Source organism: Diceros bicornis, chromosome 29, assembly GCF_020826845.1.
Source record: "Diceros bicornis minor isolate mBicDic1 chromosome 29, mDicBic1.mat.cur, whole genome shotgun sequence".
NCBI classification, from domain to species: Eukaryota; Metazoa; Chordata; class Mammalia; order Perissodactyla; family Rhinocerotidae; genus Diceros; species Diceros bicornis.
Window position 1 is genome coordinate 27,144,822 of NC_080768.1, and position 26,713 is coordinate 27,171,534.

The 26,713-nt window shown below is 36.6% G+C and overlaps 1 protein-coding gene across 2 annotated transcripts in view; it reads left to right on the forward strand.

Moving 5' to 3' along the window:
• Positions 1-24,687, forward strand: part of TNKS (tankyrase) — a 214,256-nt gene extending 189,569 nt beyond the window's left edge. For both annotated transcript variants that reach the window (XM_058525140.1, XM_058525141.1), the window contains 7 exons: positions 4,796-4,916; positions 6,121-6,218; positions 7,976-8,050; positions 8,969-9,074; positions 9,662-9,848; positions 12,867-13,023; positions 18,962-24,687. In XM_058525140.1, coding sequence (XP_058381123.1) covers positions 4,796-4,916; positions 6,121-6,218; positions 7,976-8,050; positions 8,969-9,074; positions 9,662-9,848; positions 12,867-13,023; positions 18,962-19,048 — 831 coding nt within the window. In that variant the 3' untranslated portion in view covers positions 19,049-24,687. The remainder of the gene's footprint in view (positions 1-4,795; positions 4,917-6,120; positions 6,219-7,975; positions 8,051-8,968; positions 9,075-9,661; positions 9,849-12,866; positions 13,024-18,961) is intronic.
• Positions 24,688-26,713: the final 2,026 nt, after the last annotated feature.

Consider the following 26,713-nt stretch of genomic DNA (forward strand, 5'->3'; position numbering starts at 1 on the left):
TCTATGTCAGTTTTTAAAATATGCTTTAATGAAGCATCGGATATGTCTTCCATCTGGTGGTGAGGACTTTATAGACTGCTGTAAGCATTTCCTTTCCTTTATGCTTCACCTACCATTGATTCACCCTCTGGTTTAGAGATTTCTTATGAGAATATCCTCAACACTGAGAATCTTTTTGCCTTCTTCCCTGCCTGAAGGTATTAAAGCTGTTTTAAAAGCATTATCCTCTGCTATAGCCATATTCCAGCCATATCCCTTCTTCCTAAATCATATCCACAATAACTGAAATTTCACACATCTTTGCTTAATAAACCAAAGACCCTAATTCAACCAAACAACTCCAATTGACTGTTGAAAGTTTTTCAAAGGACTTCAGTTTCTACTCTTCCAGACAGTTTACATCATAATTTTATTTTTTTCTTTTTTATCTTACATATTCTCTTTTTCAGTAACTGATTTCCTGTGGCATGGTTCTCTCATTTTATTGATTTTAATAGTTTAGGCTTACGGCCCGGTCTTTTTGACAGCTTATCCTGGTTTCATCGGTTTCATTATTATCTTTTTCACTGCAGTTTTGTTCTGAGTAAATGGTTCCATTGATTTTCTTTTTGCCAGAATAGTTTCTGTTATCCCTTTTTTTGATCAATATGTTGACTATTCCATTTAATGTATATTATCTAGCACAGTTCCTTTCCTCTAGACAAATGATATTACCTTCCTTTTATTGAACTGTGTTTGGCTGTCTTCTGGCCCAGTTGTCAAGCAATCAAATTAATTTTTATTCTGACTACAAGTGTTACCTGACTAGCCTTCAATTATAAAGTAATAAATTCTGTAACCCTTTCCATAACTTGCCCATAGAATTTTCTCCTATTAACATTCTATATCAGGCTAGTAATATGTGATGGTCAAGATATTTGTGTAGTGAGGGTTCATGCATTGTATTCATTTAGTTCATGTCTATTTAGCTTAAGCCAGAGAGTCATTCTGTTTCCTAAGATACTTTTGACACATTATATCTTATTGTGTCTGTTTTTACTCAAGGATGCTTCTCTCCCAGTGGAGTGGGGAATATGGTCCCAGGAAAACTTCCTTCAAAGCATCAGAGCCTCACACCTTATCTTCGCAGTTATTTTCAGCAGTCTCTTAACTAACTTGACTTGTTTGACATATATACTTTGCTAAGTTCTGTATTAAATAAAATATACCTGTGTTCTTTATAGCTAATTAAATATAGTACCAGTGTCACTTTGGCCCTTTATAATTTAGCTTTCTGACTAGAACACTTTTCTGTGGGAAAGACTGATTTGATTTACATTGCAGTTCTTGGAACATAAAAGCTGTGACGTGGAAGACCCCTTGTGAGCATATGTGTGGTCAGCCTACATATTTTCATGAAAAGTGACCATATAAATTTTTATTTCAAATTCTTAAAGACAAAGGCATGGGACTCAAGTAAATTCATTGTGAATGTGATTATAAAGTTAGTTCTAATAACTGTTACTGTAGCCTGCAACCTTTTAAGCCCAAGTAAAAGAAAGGCTTTTTTCATTAAAACTCTAATTTTTCTCTCACCACTCCAGATAAAATGAACAAATCTTAGAAACAAGAGGCAGCCCTTCTTGAAGTAACATTCTCGAAGTGACATTTGCTTTATATGCAAGATAATTTAGCTGATACATGGATAATCTTTATAGATTATATATCTTTACAGATTAACTATCTATTATAATATATATTTTAAAAATTATAGTTTGATTTTAATGTGTGCTAGATATAAATAACTAGCCCAAGAAACTTGTGATTTCCTGGATAAAACGAAGTTAAGATTTTTTTTTAAAGTGAGTCAATTTAAAGATAATTTTCAGAAAAATATTTTCTAGCAGTGTAAAAAAGCCCTGAATCTTGGAGCAACATGTCTAAAATCCAAATAACCTGCTCTACTTCCAGGTATTTCATTTTTTATTGATACAATAAACTCTTATTTACCCATCTTCAGAATTTTGGAATAATCTTTACTCCCATTCCTTTTTTTTTTTTTTTTCCTGCCCCTTAACCATTTCTATTTACCAGCCTCTGTATCTCTCCCTTCGAAATTGCTCTCTGATTCATCTCTTCTACCCCACTTGATCTGCATCTTGTTCACAGTCAGTTTCACTTCCAAATCTGCCCTTCATAATGCCACCATTCTCCTCCTAAAATACAACTTTGATTGTATTACTCTGCTGAAAAGGCTTCCTAGGACCTGTTGGAGGCTATCTTAACTTGATATGTAAAGTCTGTTAAGAGCTGCTCTTTGCCTGCTGCTCTGTTCATCTCTTCTTTTATTTCTCTATATACATTATACTCTAACCATTTTGAACTTCAGTACTTAGTCTCTCAAATGTTCTCTATTCTCTTACTTAATTTTCCTTTTGCACATGCTATTCCTTTTGTCTTAAACATCTACTTCTTCCTCTGCCTGATTAACTCCTGCTTCTTAGCTGAATTATTACCTTCTTCTAAGAACCTTTCTTGACCCCTTTCCTGTCTTTCCTTCCTTCCCTAGCCCTGCTTACAGCCTCAACCAAGTAGATAACCTTCCTAAGAGTTCCCCCAAATTTACCAACCTTTACCATATTTTTGTGTTTACTTTTTATCTCCTTAGAAGAGGAAGTAGCATGAACTTTGGTGGTAGTACTCTGTTCATTTCCTGGGCGCACTCTTTTACTACCACTTTAGACCAGTTATTTAACTTTCTGAGCTATAGTGGGTTGTTTTAGAATTAAATAAAATGTTTAATTAGTTCCTTTTTTGGAAATATCTAGTATATAGAAGATACTCATTAAACATATTATGTATGAATGAAGGAACAAATTCTTTAAATTCTTTAGCTTATCATTTAAGGTTTTCCACTAGCCACTGCCTGATAAATATGGGGACAAATTGGGCACCATGTAACTCAGAGCAACTAAATGTTTAGTCATTTTAGCTTTCTAGTCATCCTTTTAAGAAACATAAGCAAGGGAAAAACAGATATGGCAATACATCTCAGCTCTTCTGTGTACTGTTTTTATGACCCTCTGAACCTCAGTTTCATCATAGGATATTAATAGTACTTCATGGGTCATTGTGAGGATTAAATGAGGTATTCATTTTTATGATTGGGGCTAGTATAGTGAACAAATATATTAAACGTTCTCCATTTCTCCTCTAAAACCTTGTAGAGAATACTGTGTTTTCCTGGCCTGGTTTCTGCTTCTTCCAGATATACACTGTATGTGTCAATTCAGCAAAGCTTAAGGATTTTTGAATTGAAGCTACCACATAGATATGAGATCCTATTTTTATGTCAGTCTTATTTAAACCGAAGTGTAGAATATTTAGAAGGAAAAAAATGGCATATCAATAATGTAGTAAACCCTGTAGGTGGTTTCCAAATTATATTAAAATCACATTTGCTAAAAATGTAAAGGCTCTTATTATTTTGTGAACTATTCTGTCTCAAAGATGTATATTTCAGAACTGTTGCTTTTTAAAGCTCTGCTGAAAACTTCCTTTGAGTGATTGGAAGTGAATTGCCTATTTTGTGCAATGGAGCAATTATTTCTTAAATGGCCACTTAGGAGCAATATAGTAAATTATTTCCAAAGAACAAGTGATGTATGCTTGTTGCATTGAGAAGATCGGACTTAATATATAATATTTCATTCTCACAATAAAAATCAGCAGCTCCAGACCTAATTTGTTAGTTTTTTTAAATGTGCAAGTCTAAAGGTAGAGAAGCTATGGATAGATAAAAATATCTCATTTGAGTGAGAAAAGGATGTCTATAAAAGAATTTATCAGTTTTCCAAGGAAAGAGAAAATCAAAGGCTAATCTTGAAGTAAATAGTATTTGGATTGGCACAGGGCCAGCTTCCTTTGAGCTGAAAAATTGCACGTTCAGCCTTCAAGAAATGTGGCCACCCAAGATTTCACCCTGTGCATTCAGAACACTGCCACTGGGTGGTGGTAGAGTCACAGTTTCTTTTAGTCAACAAAGGAATTAGGTAATTTTGAGTCATGGTGACTCAATCATCTCCATCTACAGGGACGAATAACCAAAAATTAAAAACCAGTGTTTTATACAAAAATAGAATATACGTTAGGCTTCAGGGATTGAAATCTGATAATTTATAAGAGAACTTAAAAACCACCTACTCATTCTTCTCCAAATTGGAGTTCTTGATACAGCTTCTATATAAAATGATCTGTAATATAGCTAAATACTTGTGACGTACATCTCATTACTTTCTAAGGCAGCCTTTTCCATGCTTGAATATTTCTCAGCACTAGGAAATTCTTCCTTTATATAAATGCTGCTTACCTAAAACCGGTTACTGCTTTTGCTACATTCTGTTTCACTGTGCTAAAACACCTGGCCCTTTCCCTTACCATTCATCTCTGCTACCTCCTGGATCCTCGGATCTGGTATTTCCCCATTTTCAGGCTACTGGTTTTTCCCTCTTATATCTTGAGGCAAGCAAAAGGTGGTAGAATTAAATAATCAAAAGGAAATATAGGAATGATCATTTTACGTTTCCATAACATTTTTTCTGCCATTTTAATTCTCCATCTACTAAAAGCAAATTAAAGAGTATTTCAAGTGAGCAAAAAGCTGATAAGATTATCAAGACAACTTTAAGAAGATTGTAAGTTCATGCATATAAAGGAAAAAATTTGAATGAGTATTACAGCATTAAAGACATGGAAGAGTTTTTCTTGTCTGAGGAACTGTTAAAGATTTAGCAATTAATTTGGTATCCTTTTTCAGATTACACTAGATGTGTTGGCTGATATGGGTCATGAAGAGTTGAAAGAAATAGGCATTAACGCATATGGACACCGCCACAAATTAATCAAAGGAGTGGAAAGACTCTTAGGTGGGCAACAAGGTAAGCTAGTCAGAGAAAAATAAATTTCAGAAATTAGTGGTACAAGGTGAGTGTCAGGGCTGGCATTTGAACTCAGGTGGTCTGACCCCAGAGGTCACGTGCTCCACTGGAGCAGCACCTCCTGCCTTCCCCATCTCAGTTATTGACATCAATCTCCCTCAGCTGCTCCAGCTAGAAATCTGAGTCATTCTTCCCTCTCTCCCCATACTTTATACCTAAATATCTCTGTTATCTATACTTCTGGCCTTTCCCACTGCTGTCACTTATTCCAAGTCACCATCCTCTCTCTCCTGGACTGTCACAACCACCTTCCAGCTTATCTCTGACCTTCATCTTTGCCTCCCTCCAGTACCTTCCCTACACTGTAACCAGAAGACTTTTCAAAATGACTATATGATCATATCATTCCATTGCTTAAAACCCTCCAGTAGAATCCTATTGCTTTTATGATAAAATCAGACATTCCTAACATGGCTCTTCATAATCTGACTTTTCTCTCTTACCTCATCTTGAATCTTTCTCTCTCCCACACAACAGTCAGCTCAGTCTTTTTCTGTTGTACTTTGCTGTTACAAGCCTCCTGTCTTTCTCTGTGTGCCTCTTTGTTTATCAATTCTCTGTTAGAAGTGCTTTCACTAGGGGGGAGAAGGGAAACTACTTGAATTAGTCAGTTAGTCTGCAGGGCTAATAAAATTGCAAGAGGGATGTGAAACTAAACGTTAGGAGGTTTTGAGCTTGAGTCTGGCTTATTTATCTGTATTAAATTAGCAAGGATAATGAAATTAACAAGAATAATGTATTTTAAACTTTTCGTAAGTGACCATTTCAAGCCATCTCAGAGTTTTTAGAGGATAATTCTTATTTTTAGAGCTGACTACATTGTAATTACAGTGTGTGTTTCTCTTTCGTATCAGACATAGCTTCATGTATGTTCATGATAGAGTTCAGTTCAACAAATAATTGTTGAGCCCTGCTATGTGTACAAGGAACTCTGTAAGAACAAATAAAATTGATCCCTAAACACATCTCCGTTACTTCTCTTGTCTTTGGATGTACTTGTTTAATATAACCTTATATATTATGTTCAAATTACAAATAGTTTAGACTTGTTCCGAAATATCAATTATTTATGACAAAGTTTTTCCTAAAGTAGAACCTGAATAGTGTGGACTTTTTTTAATATGTTAATTGTTCTTTCCTACAGGCACCAATCCTTATTTGACTTTTCACTGTGTTAATCAGGGAACTATTTTGCTGGATCTTGCTCCAGAAGATAAGGAATATCAGTCAGTAGAAGAAGAGGTAATGTACATCAAAATTTTTAGTTATCTTTTCCTGAAATCTGTGGTTCAACCTATTTTTCCAGAAGAGGTAAGCTTGTCTCACATTGACTTATGGTCACTTGCCTATTTTTAACATTTGCTCAATAGGCTATGGTCTATTACTCTATCCCTTACTCATGTGGTGGAACATTGCCAAAATTAAAATTTTGGACTGTGGATTAGAACTATGCCATATTGCTTCCAATGGGTGGGCCAGATCTGTCTTTTTATTCTGGAGACTTTATTGAAACTCATGCAAATAAGGACCCTATTAGAACTGTTTTCTTATATTGTTAAAATGCTACCTAAGAATGATGTGGAGTGAGAATCTTGCCTCATCGATAGCAAATATCTTCTCATCTTTATTTTTATGCAAAGTTATAAAATGTGATTATAAAATAATATGCCTAATTTTCAGATATGTTTATGAAATCTGCCTCATAACACGAGTCACCTTTCGTTTGTCCAGTCACATTATTTGAAAGCACCATAGTAAGGCTATTGTGTGAAGCTCCTGGTAGATGGATGCCTTAGAGATTCCCTCTTTATGATGGCTTATGCCTCACATCTTATGCATAAGAAACAAAGTGCCTAATGACGTCATCATAATAAATAAGCTGCCTAACTAATTCCATTATTGTGCAAAGAAAGGCATGCCTACATTTTTGTTTGTTTTCTACTTTTTAATTAGTGCTCATATTATTCCCTTTCTGCAAACTGAGGACCATTACCTCAAAGTAGTATTTCAGCTCATACTTAGCCAGTTTATCAGGAAAGCATCGTGTCTTCTAGTGTCTTAATACCTAATCATTCTCCTGATAGTTAGCAAATTCTGATAGTAATGTCAGAAATGTGTGAATAACTTAACAAATGGAGTGGTGAGATAATTAACTCTTTGAATCAATTTTGTGAGAAACTTAGGTCTTTAAAACATTTTGCTTTTCCATAATAATTCTTTTTAATTTGCAGAGTGGAAGAAGGATGGGTAGTGTTCAGAAGAAAGTTATTTTACTTAGTTTCACGTTATATTTAACTTTCCCTAGTCCGTGAAGATATACTTTGAGATCCCAAATTAAAGAGATGGAATATTTCACCTAGGGAACAAAAATTTTTGGTTTTTAAAAATTCTTGTTTGAGCCAGCCCCGGTGGCCTAGTGGTTAAGTTCAGCATGCTCCGCTTTGGCAGCCTCAATTCAGTTCCTGGGCACAGACCTACGCCACTCATCAGTGGCCATGCTGTGGCGGCGACCCATGTACAAAATAGAGGAAGACTGGCAATAGATGTTAGCTCAGGGTGAATCTTGCTTAGCAAAAAAAAAAAAATCTTTATTTTTAACATTTGCTCAATGGGGTATTAATTGAATGTGAGGAGTTTTACTTTGACTTAATCACAATGCTGCTTCTCATGCTCAATAACATAAAATAGTAACGTGGATGACTTAATGTAATATTTTATGTTTCCCCACTGTGTTACTTTCAAAGCTTTTATTAGAAAATAAAAAGAAAATGGCGAAGTTTATATTTATGTCTGTGACTATTTTCTCACCAGAAATGCTTAGCCACTAAACTTGTTGACCAATTTATAGTGAACTCCTATTTATTTATAAGCGCTGAGTCTTAGGCTCATCAGTGAAACAATATAATAGAATTGAAGTGTTGAGAATAACAGAAGGAAAGTCTTTAGAATTATACACTGGCATATTTTCAGAAAGTTAGTTATTTTATTTTATTCTATAGATGCAAAGTACAATTCGAGAACACAGAGATGGTGGTAATGCTGGCGGCATCTTCAACAGATACAATGTCATTCGAGTAAGTTTTTAGAATTTTAGGGTGAAACTTGGGTTACAAGGCTTGCCTGAAAATCAAATACAGACAATGAAAATTTTTTTTGAAACTCATATTTTTAAACTGTCAAAGATAGTCAGTCACCAGTCGCCCTGCAGTCAGGTGTCATCCTCCTCATTCCAATATAATCTAACCCCTCAAGACCATACTTCCCTAGAAATAGAGACACCCAGGAAACACCAAAGCTACAAGCAGAAAGCTAGATCAGCTGGTACTGGTGATGCAAACATGGTGATGAGAGTCCCAACTCATCCACAAATTCAGACCATAGCTGACAGTAATTTCTGTTATCACCATTTTAAAGTAGCATTAAAGGCCTGGATTTCCAATCTAATTGCGTCAGTAATATATCAGAATGTATATCTCTCTCTTAATCTTAGTATCTTAATTTATAATATGGGATAGATGACTGCTATATGCTTTTTTCAAAGGTGTACCATGAAGATGAATAAAATCTGTTGAGAACTGGCTTAACCCTTTGGGTTAATAGACCTGTGGAAGTCACACCAGTACACATCAAAATTACCCGGGGAGTTGAATAATACAGATTTATAGACCCCTATATCCTAAAATTCAATAAGTCTGAGGAGGAGTCAAGGAATAACCTTTTTTCTTTAACTCCTCAGGTGATTTTGAGGTATAGCCAGGTCTAAAGCAGAATAACAAACAAAAACCATAACTGAAAATTAGGTCACTAAAAGCCAGAGTATCTACTGAATTACAGTGACCTGGCGACTTCATCATTTTTAAATAATGTTTTAAGCAAACAAAACAAAAGGGAAAAATTGAAACTTTGTAAGGAAAACATACTTTTCATTTTAAATCAAACTGCCAGTTAACATACATTTCACTAATTTGCTGCTTTCTTCTTCATCCTTAAAGATTCAAAAAGTTGTCAACAAGAAGTTGAGAGAGCGGTTCTGTCACAGACAAAAGGAAGTGTCTGAGGAGAACCATAACCATCACAATGAGCGCATGTTATTTCATGGTAAGTATCATGACAGTAATTATAGGCATCTCTGGGCTTTTGCAAATTCCAATCAAGTGAAAAGCCTATGTTATTGACTATATTAGTGTTGTATTAAAAATGGTTTGTTTTGATTTTCTTTTTTAATTACATGTTGGTGACAGCTTTCTAGTGCATTAATGTTAGTACAGGCTTTCCACGGCATATACAGTGAAATTGATTCATCCAGAATTGTTTCAAAACTTAAATTGCAAGTTGAGCCATCTAGATAGTGCAATATTTCTGTTGTTTTAGTTTATCAGATTATCTATTTTTGCTTAAAGTAAGATTGACTAAAATAATCTGTATTTTCAAAGCCACATTGTGCTTTGCTATCTAAAATCTTACACCGTCTACAAAATCTGTATATCCTTGCTTGGCGAACCCTATGGGTCTCTGATAAGATTCTAGTATATGATAATAATTTATATATAATAGACCATCTTACAAAATAAACTTTTCATTTATGCATTATTAATTACTTACTCTGCCAAGTACAAATAGTATGCAGGTAATTGAGATTGTAGAAAAGTGTTCAAAAACTAATCTTTCTATCTTTCTATTTTTAGGTTCTCCTTTCATTAATGCCATTATTCATAAAGGGTTTGATGAGCGACATGCTTACATAGGAGGAATGTTTGGTGCCGGGATTTATTTTGCTGAAAACTCCTCTAAAAGCAACCAGTATGTTTATGGAATTGGAGGAGGAACAGGCTGCCCCACGCACAAAGATCGGTCATGTTATATATGTCACAGGTGAGCATCTTGCCTTTCGTGTAATGGTTGCTATCCTCAGGTCGTGAACCAAATTAGTTTCTCAGGCTCTGTAGAAGCCACAAGTTATCCTCAGTCTTACTCTTCTTTTTTTTTTGTGAGGAAGATCAGCCCTGAGCTAACATCTGATACCAATCCTCCTCTTTTTGCTGAGGAAGATTGGCCCTGAGCTAACATCCATGCCCATCTTCCTCTACTTTATATATGAGATGCCGCCACAGCATGGCTCGACAAGCAGTACATCGGAGCGTGCCTGGGATCCAAACCGGTGAACCCTGGGCCACCGCAGCGGAGTGCACACTTAACTGCTTGTGCCAGCAGGCCAGCCCCACTCAGTCTTACTCTTAATGAATCAGACAGGTTTGGGGGTTGGGTAGGAATAGCTGATCAGCCTCTGCTCTAATAGGAGCAGTGATACCAGTAGTGGTAAAAACCTGACATATGTCAACCAGACACAGGTTACAATGAAATTCCCTCCATCTGGGCTTTCTCCCTGAGCTTTACTTTCCTTGCTTCAGAATCAGAACAAGAAAAGGTTGAGAATTATTTCTGTAGAACAAAGAACCTCTACCTCTTGTCACATTTGAACTAAGACACACAACTTCTGTAAACAAGTAAAATCTTTAAATGTGTTTTTGATGTTGCTAGTGACATTTTAAGACAGGGTATATGATTGGCCTTGAAAAGTCCAACTTCAGAATATTAACTTTAGAATTAATACTAAACAGATGAATATTAGCTTTTTAAATAGGATTTTAAAACTCAGAAAATGGAAAGAATAATAGTATACTCTCTCTAACGTCAGTCAAAAAAAAAAATTCCCTTCCCTGCCAAGAGAAAAAATACAAAGGAATTGTACTTTACAAAGATTGCAGTTTATTACATTTCTCTTTAAATTAGCCAGATGTGTTATTTTTGCAAAGTCGGGTTAATGAGATCTTGTAATTCAGTTAAAACCTCAAAAAGACCATATAAGCTTTAAATTCATTATAGTTGTTGACCTTAAAACTTATCTCTCTCAGTTACATTATGAAAAAAATTATAGCCATCAGTATTTCTAAGATGAATGCCATATGTCCAAAAGAAAATTTCTTTCCATTACGGCTGCTGTGGTTAGTAACACACAAAAATTATCCCAAGAATATGTAACATGCAAAAGTTTCTCTCTGTTGCTTCAAACCTAACTCCTCTGGAGACAAAATGAACATAAATAAGCAATCACAGTGAACCTAGATGAGGAGTGACAATCACTCATTAAAATTAGACACACACGTTTATGTCTTAGCCAGGATTTCCTAGAAAACAGAGCCTGAAGCTAAAGCTTATGTTCTAGCACTTTCTTGGTAAATGCAGTCCCAGAGAAGCAGGAACGAGGGCACAAAAAAAAGTGAGGTGGAGAAGGAGGCAGAGCAAAGACAGTGAGGTGCATCAAGGAGCTGGCCAGTTTCATGACAAGTGCAGTTGGTTGCTCACTCCTTGAGACATCTTCAGAGAGGCTGTTTGAACTATTATATCTCAGATCAATACATCATGGGAGAACAGAGATGAATTTATCTGCTGGCTCCTGTCTTGCACTGGTCAGCACTTGCCCCACAGGGCATTGGTAACTCCACATTTTGGGCTGCTGCATCTGCAGAATGCACCACAATGCACAAGGCAAGCCAGTGGGCAGGCATGAGTTGGTATTCTCCACCTGCCCGTTTGCAGCCTGCAGCCTCATGGGCTGGCTGGGCAGGTTCTGCATCTTCTGCCTCCACAGCAACAGGGAAGCCCTGGGGCAGGAGGCAGAAGGCAGGAGGCGAGGCCTTTCAGGTCAAGCTTTGTGTGACATATGGACTGGGAGTAGGCATGGCAGTGGGCCCAGCCGGTTGAGCGGGCAGAGTGCTTTGACACCGTAGTGTTGCCGCAATGTGGGAATGGAGCTCAAAAAGCCTCCCTCTAATGTAGATCAAAACCCTTTCCTCTGGGACCTACAAGAGAATTCAGTTGATACCAAGCTAGCATCCCAGAGGGTCATCAATAGCGTCACACTAAAAAAGCCAGCCCGGGTAGGACCCAATTGTACTGGGTATGGCACAATTTTTAATTAACTCAAAATAATGTCTCTGATTAGTCATAATGCAAAGATCGTACTTCATTACCAAAAACAAACTATTTGAATAATAACTATTTACATTTAACAATGTGACCAATCTTACTGATGAGTTAAAATGTTTGTTGTTTATAAGGGTTGGCAAACTTTTTCTTTAAAGGGTCACATAATAAATATTTTAGGCTTTGCAGGTCCTGTGATCTCTGTGACAGTGACAACTGTGCCCTTGTAGTGCAAAAGCAGCCACAGACAATATGTAAATGAACGTGTGGCTCTGTTCCAATAAAATTTTATTTACGAAAACAGGTGACAGAGTAGATTTGGCCCCTGGGCCATAGTTTCCCAACTCCTAGTTTATTAACACACTTTCTTCGCAATCAACCTTTCTTCTCCTCTAGAATTTTTAACATCTGCCCCAATTCATATTTCACCCAGGTAGTATAATTTCCAGCCATACATTAAGCTAAGTATTTTTGTATATGATCCACTTTTGTTGTGATATATCTCATCCTAGTTTTTACTTTTTCATAGTGAGTAAACCCAATCTTAATTTCAGATGCTGCTGCCATCGCTTGTTTTCTTCGCTTTCCTCCTATCAGTCTATACAGACCTCAGTTTTCGCTGGTATTTCTTTTTCCACTAGTCAAAACTTGCCGGGTGTTTTCTGTGATGGATTCCTAAACCACACCAAAACTACTTTAAACTTGAAGCGTAACTATTGAGCCAGCTAACTGTTTATAGTAAATTAATATATCAAATCCCATTCCATTCCTACTCATAAATTTGAAAGTGACATTTAAACTGGCTTGCTTATGTTAAATATTTTTTTAAAAATCAGTAAACCTAACAGTTATATCATTCTAAGATTTAAAACTTCCTTCAAAGCATTGCTTTCCTTTTTTCTTTAGACAAATGCTTTTCTGTAGAGTGACCCTTGGAAAATCCTTTCTGCAATTCAGCACCATGAAAATGGCTCATGCCCCTCCAGGACATCACTCAGTTATTGGGAGACCAAGTGTGAATGGACTAGCATATGCTGAATATGTCATCTACAGAGGAGAACAGGTATACTCATAAAATTACTCATCAAATAAGCATAACAAAGTCACTAAACATGTCAATACAGAATATGGAGACCACATAAGAGTTATAGAAAACCATTTCATGAAATATCCACCACATAGCATTATTGCTTCAGGTCAAAATAAAGATATCGAAATTCTTTGACATCAACTTTGCACACAGAACCCATAAGTCCCCTGTTGGCCAAGTAACACAGTATGAACAAGAGGGCTGCTGGGAAATAAAGGCATGAGATCTCATGCTGTTCTTGAGGCCTGCTGTTCTGAATTAACGCTTTGTATCCTTCATGCCCCAATGTGGCAGTGGAGAACTAAGAGCAGCTGCCGTTTAATGGATCTTCTTCATGGATATGGTTGCCACCGGCTGGTCACATGAGTTGAATCTCTATACTTTTGATCATGCTACTTACAGAGAACGATAGCTTTCTGAGTCATAAAGCTACAGTACATGAAATTCTGCCAATCACTTGAGGCTCCAAAATAAAGTTGTCAACAAGCAGGAAAACTTTCTATCATTTTCAACTTGGTCCTTAACTCTCACAATACTGCTAAATGCCTACCAATTTGTCTAAAAATAAAAATGCATTTGTCTGAACTTAATTGAATTTCAAATGGATACCTTAACTACACTGATGGAGGGAAAAAAAATGAGAAAGAAGAAATTAACTACATACAAGTAACATATGAAAACAATATTTTATTTTATGACATCAGTCTTGGGCCAGGTGGGTTGTGGAGTAGGGGGAAGAATTGCAAACAAATCCTAAACTGCATTTGGTAGATCTGTTGAGTGTGGTAGTATGGGCAAAGCAGTGAAACTCTTTTAGGTGTGTTATAGGATTGCGCAAATGAGTAAATGTGTTGATTTCGGAAGCTGTGGCTCTCACTGTGGAAGAAGGGACATACAAGTATGGAATGGGGGACGGTAGGAATGACTCTGTAGGGGTGGACTGAAATTGGAGGTAATGATATGAACTCAGGATTTCTAATATATGTATGTATATGTGTACACGTGTATATGTAAACATAAGTATATGTGTAAGAGTATATGTAAGCTTGTGTATGTATTTGAGTATATATGCGCATATATTTCTTAGCACTGTCTGCTGAAAGTAAAGAAACCCCAATAGCAATGAGCATACCTAGAGCCCAGATTTTGGTCTCTAATACCATTCCCCACTAAAAGGATCCTGGGCTCTTTAAGAAAACAGTTAATTCCAGGTCTGGAGCAGATTAGGAGCAGGATGAGCCTGGAACATCTTGTTATGCCAAAAAGTAATGAAGTGCTCAAAAAAAATGATGGGGGCATGTCACAAGGACACAGAGCCAGCTTGAATGGTATCCCACTGGCCAAATCTGGGACAATGTGAACACCAAAATAAGCACAGTAGTAAGTATTAAACCATTGGAAAAAATAGAAATTTGTGATTCTATACTGATAACAAATAGATAAAGACATAAATGAAGAAGAAAGGAAGGCTTTTACTTGCAGTAGAAAGCCAAGAGCAGACGGGTGGATGTAAAGGGAGTGCTGGATTTGGAAAATCATCATCTTGCAACCATTGTGGTAAAGATCAGATCAGGCAAGAATCATGAATGGATGCTAAATTTAGGGGATAATTTTGATAAGGAGAAAGATATTTGCATGGTATTCTTATTAGTTACAAAAAAGAAAAAAATCACAGTAATTATACATTGGAGAAAGAAGGCAAATACCTTGACCAGATGATCAAAATTAACATTATCAATGAGGGACAAGTAAACATAGTGTGTCTCCAGATGTGATATTTTCAGAAGGGCAGAACATCATCTATGCAGTATTCCAGCTAGGAATACATAACCTCAGTCTAATCAAAATGAGGAATGTGCTGTTAATAAAAAATGTGGGAAGACTGGATTCTTCAACATGTCAATGTTATAAAAGACAGAGAAAGGCTTTGAAAACTTTCCAGATTAAATGAAACCCAAGAGGCAGGACAACTAACTTAAGGTTCTGCCCCAAATTGGATCTGGTACTGGAAGAGAAGGGGCATTATTAGATCAGCTGACAAAATTGGAATATGAATGGTAGGTAGATAAAAGTGTTATATCAGTATAAAATTTTAAAGTTGATTCTTTGCTTATGTAAGAATATCACTATTCTTAGGAAATAAATACTGGCATATTTAGGGATAAAGACCCATGATGATGTCTATAACTTTCAAATGATTCAGGAAAAAAAAAGTGTCTGTGTATTTGTCTGTCTCCCTAGTGTATGTAGAGGTAGGGGTAAAGCACACATGATAAAGCAAATAGAATAAATAAAACCTTAACAATAGGTGGATGTAAAGGGTATACAAGTGTTTGGGTACCATTTAATTTTTGCAACTTAGTGACAATCAGATCATACACACACACACAAAACTATAAGGATGTTCATCACTGTATTGATTATTGTAATGAGAAATTTAAACAACCTAAATATTCAACAAAAAGAGAATGATTAAATAAGTGTTAGTATAGTTACATGCTTGTGATTAAAAAGATGCATTTACATGATATATGTTAAACAAAACATAAGTGGAGTTATCTCTGGGTATTGAGATTATAGATGATTTCAATTTTCTTTATCATATAGTTTTCAAGATTTTGTAAGTTGCCTATGGTAATATAATTTCTTTCATATTTGGGTGGAAAAAAATAATAAAGGGTATTTCAAAAATAATAATGGGTTTACATTTCTAAAATTTACTGATCATTCAACAATTTCCCGAGCACTTTGGCTTGATAACTTGTTTAGAGTCTCTTTCTAAAAGAATTTTAGAGAATGATATGGTCCAAATCTTATTTGAAAGAAAAAATTACCTTGAAAAATGAAATGCTTGTAGTATTTGTTTTATTTCAGGGAAGCACACTTGTTCTTCCATATCCAGGTATTCTTGTCCGCATGAATAGTGTTAACTGTAATGTCTGCTAATTGAGTCATTTCCCGTGAGCAATTTCCCCTGATTTATGGTGAAGTTTTCCTTTGCTAAGTTTTATTTCATTCCCCTTAGTTATACCTTAAATCATCCTTCACCCTTAGTATTTAAAACTTTCAAGAATAAACAAATGTCTTATTCAGAGAGTTGATTTGAGGGTTATTATTCATTATTGGTGAGATTGTTCCTTTCTTTAGAATTAAAAAGATATGTTGAAAATTAATTGAACTACTCTTGAAAAGAAAAATGGCTCTGATTTGAGTATATGACTGGACTTAAAATAGCAGGAATATTTGTATATGTTGTATTTTAAGCCTCACATTAAATTAGACATAAAGAGGTATTCTCTGGTCACTCGTTGCTACAGCGATTTAGCCTATTTTACTGAAATGATATGAACAATGCAGAATTATTTAACCTAGAGAATAGAAGACTACAGAATGATTTATAGAATGATTTTCAAGTATACAAAATTATTCAAGAGGGCATGATAGTTCCTTCTTCCTCTCTGTGGAGAATAAACTGAAAGCATTTGAATTTAAATTTTAGCATTAGGGATTTGGGTTAAGACGAGTTTCCTAAAAGTCCTTTCCAAAAGTGGTTGTTGAATCTTATAGGAACTTTAAAAAAATACATTCTATGCTTTTATAGCCAGCGTGGATTTAAAATGACTTGACAAGAAATAATTGTTGGTCTGTCCTGGGCCCTTCTAGTCCTGCAGTTTAATAATTCCCTCACCTTAAATCCCACTGGACTTGGAGGTGATTAGTAAGTATCTCAGACTGTACACAGAAACAATATAATAGCCTAATCAGTAGAAACCAGGAGCACTCCCATAAGGACCTTTACGTAATTCATACCATTAGAGTCTTAGACTCTGCCTGATTAAAATTTACATGTGTCAGAGATCTCCTTAAATAGTATGCTACCAAAATTCAAATACTGGTATTATTAACTCCTCTGCTTAAGCAACTTTTCTGCAAACGAAAAGAATGTGTCATACACAGTATCATAGATATTAAATTTCATTAGGACAAAAGAAAGTAGGAATGTGTTTCCTACTCATTTTGACACTTAACACATGCCAGCTTGGGTTATTTTTGAATTCTTCTTTTTCTGTGTCTGGCTTATCCTCTCAAACAGCAGGGTCCATATCTCAAACTAGAGTGCTTTCTACACAGTAGATGCTCAATATATGTATAGTAGTGATGAATAAATAATTTTCTTGACCATTAAACCATCTGATTGACTATCAGTTTTTCAGTTTTCCCACCAGTGTTGGAGCTTTTCCAGATTTCTTTATCCCCGTCTCTAGAATTAGCGGTAGATAGCTGACCTAGTTTGTTTTAGTAACCAAAAACTAAAATGCCATTTAAAACCATTTCAAGAATTAAATAGTATTCAAATTATAGTAAAATAAAACTACAAACTATTCAGTTATTGAAGTTTCAGATTGGAAAGGCAGGAGAGATGAGGATTGTTGATCTTGGTTATTCCAACTAAATGTATGAAAGATGGAAACCATTGCTGTTTTTAAGTCAAACCAGAGCAGACTGGAATTTTGGAAAAGAAAATTATGAGTGATAGTGGTTCCTTACATGTGTAGAGACAGTTATAACTTTTCAGAATACATTTACATTTTTTGGTCTTTTTATGCTTGCTGAGACCTCTTCAGGAGGGACTAGTCTTTAATAAATGATAATAATAATGACAATGATAATGTTAATAGTAATAACTAACACATACTAGATTCTTACTATGCCAAACCTGTTGTAAAATTCTAAAATCTTTGTATTTAATCCTCACAAAAATCTTAGTATTATTACTGTTCCCATTTATGGATGAGAAAAGCGGAGGCACAGATATGTAACAGTTTCTGCCTTCTAAGAAAGATCTAAGGTGTAAAATTATAAAGAAATAATTTAATAAATCTATCACATGTTTATTTCTGCATTTTAAATATTGAACAGTCCAGTTTTTTTATCCTTAGTTCTTTTTGTTATCTTACTCCATATCTATATGCAAGTAATTTGTAAGTCAGCATTCAACAAGTTATTTTGGGGCCCCAAAACACTTAGCTCACCAAAGAATACTGTTTTTCAGCCACAGACCACTCTGAAATACTGAGTCTAGTCTTATGTTATATTTGGGTTGAAGAATTCCTGTGTAGTATATGTAGTTTCAGGGGGTTTTTGCCACCACACACCTCTTCAGTTGTCTTCATAATGATTTCTGGTTAAAGTTAAGAACCACTTCCTCTGGTCGGACTTCCCCTTCCTGCTCCCATCGAGAAGTACTCTTCCCATTCCAGACACTGAGCCTTTGGTTTTACATACTGCAAGAAAGAAGAGACAAAAGAGAGAGAGAGAATAGAGGGGATGGTAGGTCTAAATCTGAGCCATTATCTTTCTTGTAGAAGTTGCCTTTAATTAGTCAACTTAAAAATTATCTCCAAACTGTTGCCTCTTAGTTATTGGTGACTCAACACACTTCACCCTTCCTCCTTCTAGCTCAATGGCTTACATCATCGTCTATGATTAATTTGCAATTGGTTCAGCAGAATTATTCTTTCATTTAACTAACTTTTATTGAACACATGCTATGTGACAGCACTATGCTAGGTGAGGTGAAAGAGAGAGATTTTCTCTTGCCTTCGTTTTCCTGTTTATGGCATGTGGCTCTCTAATGAGGGATGAGTGCAGTGTAACTAATTTACAGTATTCAAAGTAGAAGTAACGTTAGAACAATTCCCTAGATTATAGGATTTACACATGTTTGTATACAGATATGTAGGTGGACCTCCTAATTGTTGAAGCACCTGTTAATTGGCTGGCTGTCGCAGGCTCTTTGGTGTATGTAGATTATTGGTTAGGATCAACAGCCTCTGAGGCTTGCACATTAAGTAAGCTTTAATATTGTCCTTGCCAAAGGGTGATTTGTTTTTCCTCCTGTCCTCTCCAGGCGTACCCAGAGTATCTCATCACATACCAGATCATGAAGCCAGAAGCTCCTTCACAGACCGCAACAGCCGCAGAGCAGAAGACCTAGTGAATGCCCACTGGTAAAGGCCAGATGGGATTTAAAGCTGGGACTGGATTACAGTGGATTGTTTCCAACAAAATCAATATTCTCTGAATCCCTGACAGCCTAGAAATAAGCTGTTTGTCTTTTATAAAGCATTGCTATAGTGATGAATATAGTATGAGTAACTGATACATACTCAACTGCTACTGTTCCCTTTGAGGAAATGTTTACAGGGGCGGCCTTTTACCATATCTCAGGCTCATTTTCATTGCAGTTATCCATTTCTAAAACAAGATTGCTTTGATCGAGACTTGGAAATGGAAAACAAGAAAACCAGTGCTTTCCCAAATGTTCACAATTCACACACTACATTTGCTTTGTTATATATGGCACTTGTATATAACAAATATACACATATGACAGGCTCATTTTTAATTTTGTCTAAACATGCATCATTGGCTTTTTTTTTTGCCTTACTTTGAAAATGAGCCAGAGCCTTCTTGAGGACATTTTGCACAAAGTCACACTGACTAAGATCATTAGCAATGCAACTCAAGCTTCTGGCTGAGCAAGACTTAGTTTCCACTTTTTTTTTTTTTCACTTTGTTTTATTTTGTAGCTATACTTCTTATCAACACAAAGTGAGATGGAAAGGAAAAACCAAGTTTTAGCTTCTTTTATTAATTGGCCAGTCTTAGAAGGGAAAGGCACAAACATCAACCTGACTTGGGAGCTCCCGAGTTCACAGAAGTCAAAGCCTATGAGGGCCACCTGCTCTTGCCAATGTAAGCCTGCTTCAGAGGCATTCAGATCAGTGCTGGAGATCCAAGAAGAGCACAGCCAGGGAAAGGTTTGAGGGGTGCCGTTGTGACATTCAGAGGCGAAACAGCTGGGGAGGGCTGTGGAGGAGAAGCAGCATTAAGGCGTTTGAGGAGCATGTGGTTCTGCAATGCTGCAGCAGAAAAGGATTGTGGGGCTCCTCAAAGAAAAAAACACTTCACTTAATCCGTACCACCAGAATTGTCGCCCCCAAAAATTAGCTGCCTTATTTCCAAGTTCAGTGGAATTGTTGTACTTCATTAGAGTCACAAAAATATTACTTTATTGTTTCTCTAGTTTAGCAAGCTAAGATTCAAATCCTGTTTGGTAGATAGATATGCACAAATGCAAGAACTTTTTTGTTTACTCCAGATTTAGGGTTTATTTTGAGTGAGGTGCTTCAAATAGTTTATATAGGTCCCTGCACTGAATTTTTGAACCATTTCTTCAAACTTCTTAAGAGACAAGGAGAACAAAAACTGAAACCAAAGCTCTTTCAGTTATTTTTTTAAGTGAAGGTGGAGAAATACCATACTGTTTCTTCATGAAACAGTTGGTTTTGCTGGTTTTAATCAACATTTGCCAAGTGCACATTGACACTTGTAAAAAGGTATCCATTATAGTCCTTACATTTGCCCTTTTCACTTGAACTGAATGTCGAATTGAGTGCATTAATTTATTTACTTTGACATACTGTGCATCTACTCAGCTTTGAAGCAAAAGTAATATAAATGTGGTGAAAGAAAAGAAAAAACAGTGTGACATGAACTTGCCATTTCAACTTAAAGTCCTGAAAACTAATTTGGTCATTTTTTAATGCAGGCTGATTAAGCTGTGACCTCATTTAAACTCCTAAAGAAAAATAAAATGGCTACATGCAAAAATTCTAGACTAGGCTCTTAAAATATACATTTTGCTTTCTTCTTGGCTCGAGTCCAATGCTAGAACTAGGCATCGGGAACTAGTTTGAGGTTTATAGCTGAATCTTGCATGGGTCCTCAAAATTAAATCAAGAATTAGCCTCAGTTGTTGCTTCTATTGAAGTTTTAGTGACCCAAGCTGGGTGTTTGTGTCTTGGCTACTTGTTTAATAGCGCTAGAATTCCATATGAAGCTGCAAAGTTTGATATTCATTAAGAGGGCTTTTTTGCTCCTTTCTTTCTTTTTTGCTGTGTGTAACAATGGGTTGAAGGAATTGGCATCTGTGTGGTTTCCAGTAGCTGTGAAAGTGTATGTTACTTGCCTCCCCACTTAGATATAGTTTAAAATAGTAAACACAGCTGTGATTTTTACTTATGTAAAAGGTTAATATGGTATAGATATTGAAAGCTTCGAAGCTTCATTAAAAAGATAAGCCACTACCCAACTGGTTATGTATTTCCATCATCCCAGCTAGATTAATGGATGTGCTAGTTTTAAACTTCGGCCTTACACTTGATTTAAACTGTGGTTCAATATTTAAACTGCCAGTGTTATGTATCTGATCTCTTATGTTCTGTGTGCCGAGTAAAGGTACTGCGTAAGGAAGACATTTGGAGTGCTTCTTGTCTTGTAATGATTCAAGTATATAGTAGTTCTTGAAAGAATATGTATATATTATTCATCTACTAAAGAGAATGGGTTAATTGATATCTCTCAGGAGCCAAATACATTTTTCACAACTTGAAAACCAAAGGTCATCATGAGAGCACTCAAGTTAGCAAAAGTTGATTACGTTTGGAATTTCCCATCTATAGCAATGTGAAAAATCCTTTGGATTATAAAAGCATGGCATTAAATTAGGCTGAAATCCATTTAATTTCTTGTATATGCACTATATAGAAACACTAGCAAGATGAGGACTTCCAATATGGCCTCGCCTGAAATGGCCCTTCTGTTTCCCAAACCGTATGGAAGAGAGAATCTGGACACCTCCACCTGCTTTACTGCAGTTCTAAAATCACAGGGCTTCTAGACCTGATGGTTCCCGTTTACTAGGTATTGGCCAGCTGGATGCTTGACTCAAACATAAGTTAAGTGCTCTGAACTGGACACTTTCTCCTTGTACTTGGTCTGCTTCCCTTTTCCCCAGATTGCTAGTCTAGAACTATAATTAGCTCCAACAGTTTCCTTTGACCCCACTCATTTTCCTCCTTTCTTCATCTGGAGTCTTGCAGAAGGAGACTGTACCTCTCTCTTTCCGTATCACAACCTGAACCAGGTATTAGGCCTCGTGTGCCCTGCTCAGAAGATTCTGCCACTTTGTTAACAAATGACAGCATGGAACCCAGAGTTTTAATTCTATGCAAAATAATAGCAGTACAACCAGGATTCTTATTTACCTTTTCCTTCATGGAATTTGGAATTTCTCGCTTTTCAATAACATAAGTAGAATAAACAATATTAGTATGTTTTCATAAAGTATCATCCTTATGCTCGTTTGAGCTTGATGTTAGTGGCTAGACTAATTTTCCTGTGCTGTCAAATAAGCAAAGTGCATTGATATTTACAGAGAAATGCCTGAAAATGACAACGTAATATAGATTAATAGTCTATTATTATAGCCTTTATACAAAAAAATAAAATTTTGGTGTACGCTGGAAGAACAGCATTAGAATGCAATAAGTTGTTTAGGTTTTCCTCTATTTCAGTACATCTCCCAATTGCATAAAGGGTTATTTTGGACATTGCTCACCCTCCCTTTTTAAACATATGCACTCTCTGGATTCCTATAAACAGCCTTTCAAACAGAAAAAGTGTACATTTTTAAGTACCTTTCCTCCCAGCGTGTCCAGATCACATTTGTATGATAATCTATTGTAAACAGGCTTCTTACTGTGTTTTCTGTTGGGCGAGTATCTTGCATAGAGCTATAGATTTTAGTCATTAAGACAATACTCAAAACGGGCATTAAGATAGGGTTTCCTATGTCAGAAATTTATTTAAAGACTAACCTTAAGCTTGTTTGATGTCAAACCAGTGACAGAGAAATGAAAAGAAAGCAACTGTGAAGATAATATTTGAGCTTTGGTTGGACACATCTAGCGTTTGGAAAGGAAAGGCGTTTTTTTTAAAACCACCCTAAACAGTGAGGCTTCTTCAGACACCTTGTGCATTCTGAAATTAATAAAGTAAATATTTCTTCTTAGGAAAGCCTTAACTATGGCAGAAACTTTTAGCCTGTTATATCCTAATAAATAAAAAATTGTAATTCCATTTCTCAGTGTTTGAAAGGTGTCAGTGAGTCGGGTATGTCTCGACGTATTTCACACCTGTTAAGCTTATTTCATGAGGGTATATTTCATAAGTAATGCTCCCTTACATGCAAAGGAGCTGATGGAATCAATCCATTCCAATTTCTCTGTGCTTGAAATGCTTCAGCTACTGGATCATCTGGTTTGGAGAAATGCTAGAAAGATTTCAAAACCTATTAAGTTTTGAGTATGTGGGGATACAGCAACAACTCATGAAGTGATACCGCATAGAATTTGAGTGTTGCACAAGCTGTTTTTTAGTCATTTTAAGATGTAAACCATGGTGGTAAGTGAAAAGCAGTAGGAAGCTGAAGATTTTATATGCTCTATAAGACCAAATATGCTCGTGGTGTGACTGGTTTTCCACATCTGCCAGAGGGTTCTGCCTCTTTTGAAATAACATTCACACTCTAGAGATGATTGCATTTTGACTCTTCATCCTTTCCCATTTTCTTTCCTGCTTTACTCTTTCACATCTCCACACTCACCCTGCCACCCATCTTTTCAAACAGATTTCTCATGCTTCAGAATTCAGATTGTTTTCTTTTTGATCCGTCTACCCATTTTTGCAGGCAGCCCTGAAAGCCCTTTGTTGATTCAGTGCTTGCAGAGAAATGCAGTTCGACTCTGGTGATGGGGTGTCCCTCACACACTCCCATGCCCCTCCCAAGGTTTGGAATGCAAAGCTAGAAAACACACAGTCAAAGTTAGAAAGGAACCAAAATCTTTGAGGCCAACAGCCTAGACTGAGAAGATGACCTTGACTATATAAACATTGTATTCATTACACAAAATATTTAAACTCTTCATGTGCACATTAATACCTGCTTCTGCTTCCATTGGTTCAAGCTCAGCCTGTCTTTGTGGTAGTAGTGTTTGTCTTTGATACCTACAAACTAAAAGGTACTTTTATCAACAAGGTTTCTCAAAAACATTTACAAAACCAGCTTTGAGGAAATCTAGAATGTTTCCTGGCAACAGCATTTGGAGTAGTAATTGTATTTTCTCATTGTGATGTTGGTCTGTGTAACTAACCAATGTAGTGACTCCTTGGTTCATTATTGATGTTGTTTTTATTTTTAGTCTCTGTGACCCACCTGTGGCAGGGGCTCCCTGCCACTTTCTTTTTTGCATTTGTCTATTTGTAGAATTGCCAGATAAAATACAAGAACACTCAGTGAAATCTGAATTTCAGACAAACAAATAATTTTTTAGTGTAAGTATGTTTCATGCATTATTTGGCATATATTTACAGTAGAAAAAATTATTTGTTATTTATGTGAAATTCAAATTTAACTGAGCATCCTGGTTTTTTGTTTTGTTTTATTTTGTTTTACTAAATCTGGCAACCCTTTCAATTTGGTCATGGAAAATCGCTTACAGCATGTGAATTCTTCTAGTCTTCACTATCTTTCACATGTAATGGAAGACTTTTTTCCCCTCACCCTTTACTTTCCACAAGAGGGCATCAAGGAACCTAACCTGCCTGCATGGTGGGTTTCTATTTAAGACATCTTTATGATTATATTTAACCTGTAATTGTGCTTCGGCTAAATGTCTAACTTACAGTACTTGTAATTGTTTAATATTCAATAAAAACATTTTTAAAGTATACTGTATGTGGATAACAGTCAGCTCTGAAGTGTTTTCATATCCCTGTTTGTTCATTTCAACCTGACCAACCTTAACACAACTGACCAAAAACTGTCAGGATACTGGTAACAACTCTCCCTCTCGTCTTCCGGTAAGATGTCTGTGGGAAGTGCCTCATCCTCACCTCTGAGGTCACATGCGAGTTACTGAAGTACAGCAACAGCAGAAGCACAGGCTCCTTTTAGAAATACCTCAGAAACGAAGGGGCACAGGTTTTGGAGGCAGACCTCACACCAGTTCCCGGGGCAGCTCAGAGGCCTGCACAACCTCTGTTGCTCAGAGACTCGCTCCCTCCACCTGTCATATTTTGAGGGGTAGGGGGAAGGAATACCTACATCATGCGATGGTAAACGTGAAATGCCTGGCACAGAGGACTGGGGAAACTTTTTTCCTTTACTTCCCCTCCCCTTTCTCTATGCCTAGTGATTCATTAGATAGTATATTGAAAACTAGAATGTTGTCTATAATTTCTTCTCCAGAGGGATTGTCAGAGTCACAAGGAGACATAAATTAAGTACTTGGAGGCACTCTAGTAACCCTGCAAGTAACAATAGCTACCACTGAGCCCCTACAATGACCCAGGTACTGGGTATACATTGTCATTAATAATCCCAACAACCCCGCAGAATAGGTATTTTAATCCCCTTTTTACAGATGAAGAAACGGAAACTCAAAGTGATGAAATATTTTATATCCCAGAATTCTTTCCACTATAGACTATGATACCAATTGATATTGTAGGAAACAGAACTTGTCATCCCAAAATACGTCTCTTTGTCATAAGGATTGTATTAAGCTATTTATTTTTAAGAAACAGCAGACATGGGAGAAGCTGTGAAAATCAAGTAGAAGTTACCCTTTGTAAAGACATTTACATTTGTAAGGGAAATCTCCATTTGTAAGAGTGTCTCCCTCACTGTACCAGGAAAAGGGGGATGACTTTATCTCTAGAAACTCTTATCAATGCAGAAGGCAAAAGCTTAAATCTGCCTAACAACCTTACCCTTGTTTCCTGTGCTTTTCCTGGTAACATCTCATAACTGACCCCTCCACCCCCAACATCTTCTTTTGTCTTTAGCTAAAGATGGTATTTAAAATGGTGGCTTTGGCCATTTTGGCAAATTACTCAGTTTTGCTGGGTCTCTCCAGGGTATACGTGTTATTAAACTTTTGTTTTTCCTCATGTTAATCTGTCTTATATCAATGTAATCCTTAGACCAGCCAGAACAATTTAGAAGGGTAGAGGAGAAATTTCTTCCTCCCCGACAGTTGGCAAGCCAGCCAGGAGACTTCACTAGCAGGACACTGCTCGCTCTGGGAGGTCTGCAGCTGAGAGATCCTGGACCACTGACAGGAACTGGGAGACGATAAGAGTTCTTACCACGTCAGTCTTCCAGATCTCTGCTTGCAGGGTCCAAAGGAGGTGAGAACAGTGAATTTAGATTAGCAGGAGAAAATATTTGTGGAGCTAGTTCCTTGGACTTAGCAACTCTGGTAAATTTGATAGAGTACTCTTGGCTTTATTGATCCATTTCCTCCCAGAGATGGTCATTGTTTGTCTTTGTTTCTGTTTGTTGTGTCATTTGTCTTGTTCTGTGTCTTGAGAGCTTGGCTTTGTGATCAATGATAATATCATCTCTGGTCTCCGCCATCTGGAAGGTGCACTTACCTCGTGCATCTTGGTGGCCAGTTGAATGGACCAGGGTTCCAAGACACAGAGTCACAAGCAGCACTCTTTGTCTGGCTATGCCAGCTCTCAGGGGAATTTGTCATAAGGGGTTCTAGTCCATAAGAGGCCTTTGTTGTCTCAACCTTCTTTGCTTTGTTTGTGCTGGAAAAGCTCATTCCAGTAGCACCTTCCCAGTGTCACAAATTAGCAGGTTTCTGACTGGAAGCATCTCACATTTTTGTGGAGACCAGAGACGCTGTTATTGCACAAAGGGCGTGATCTGCTCGCCGTGAGACAAAAGGCAATCGTCAAGAGG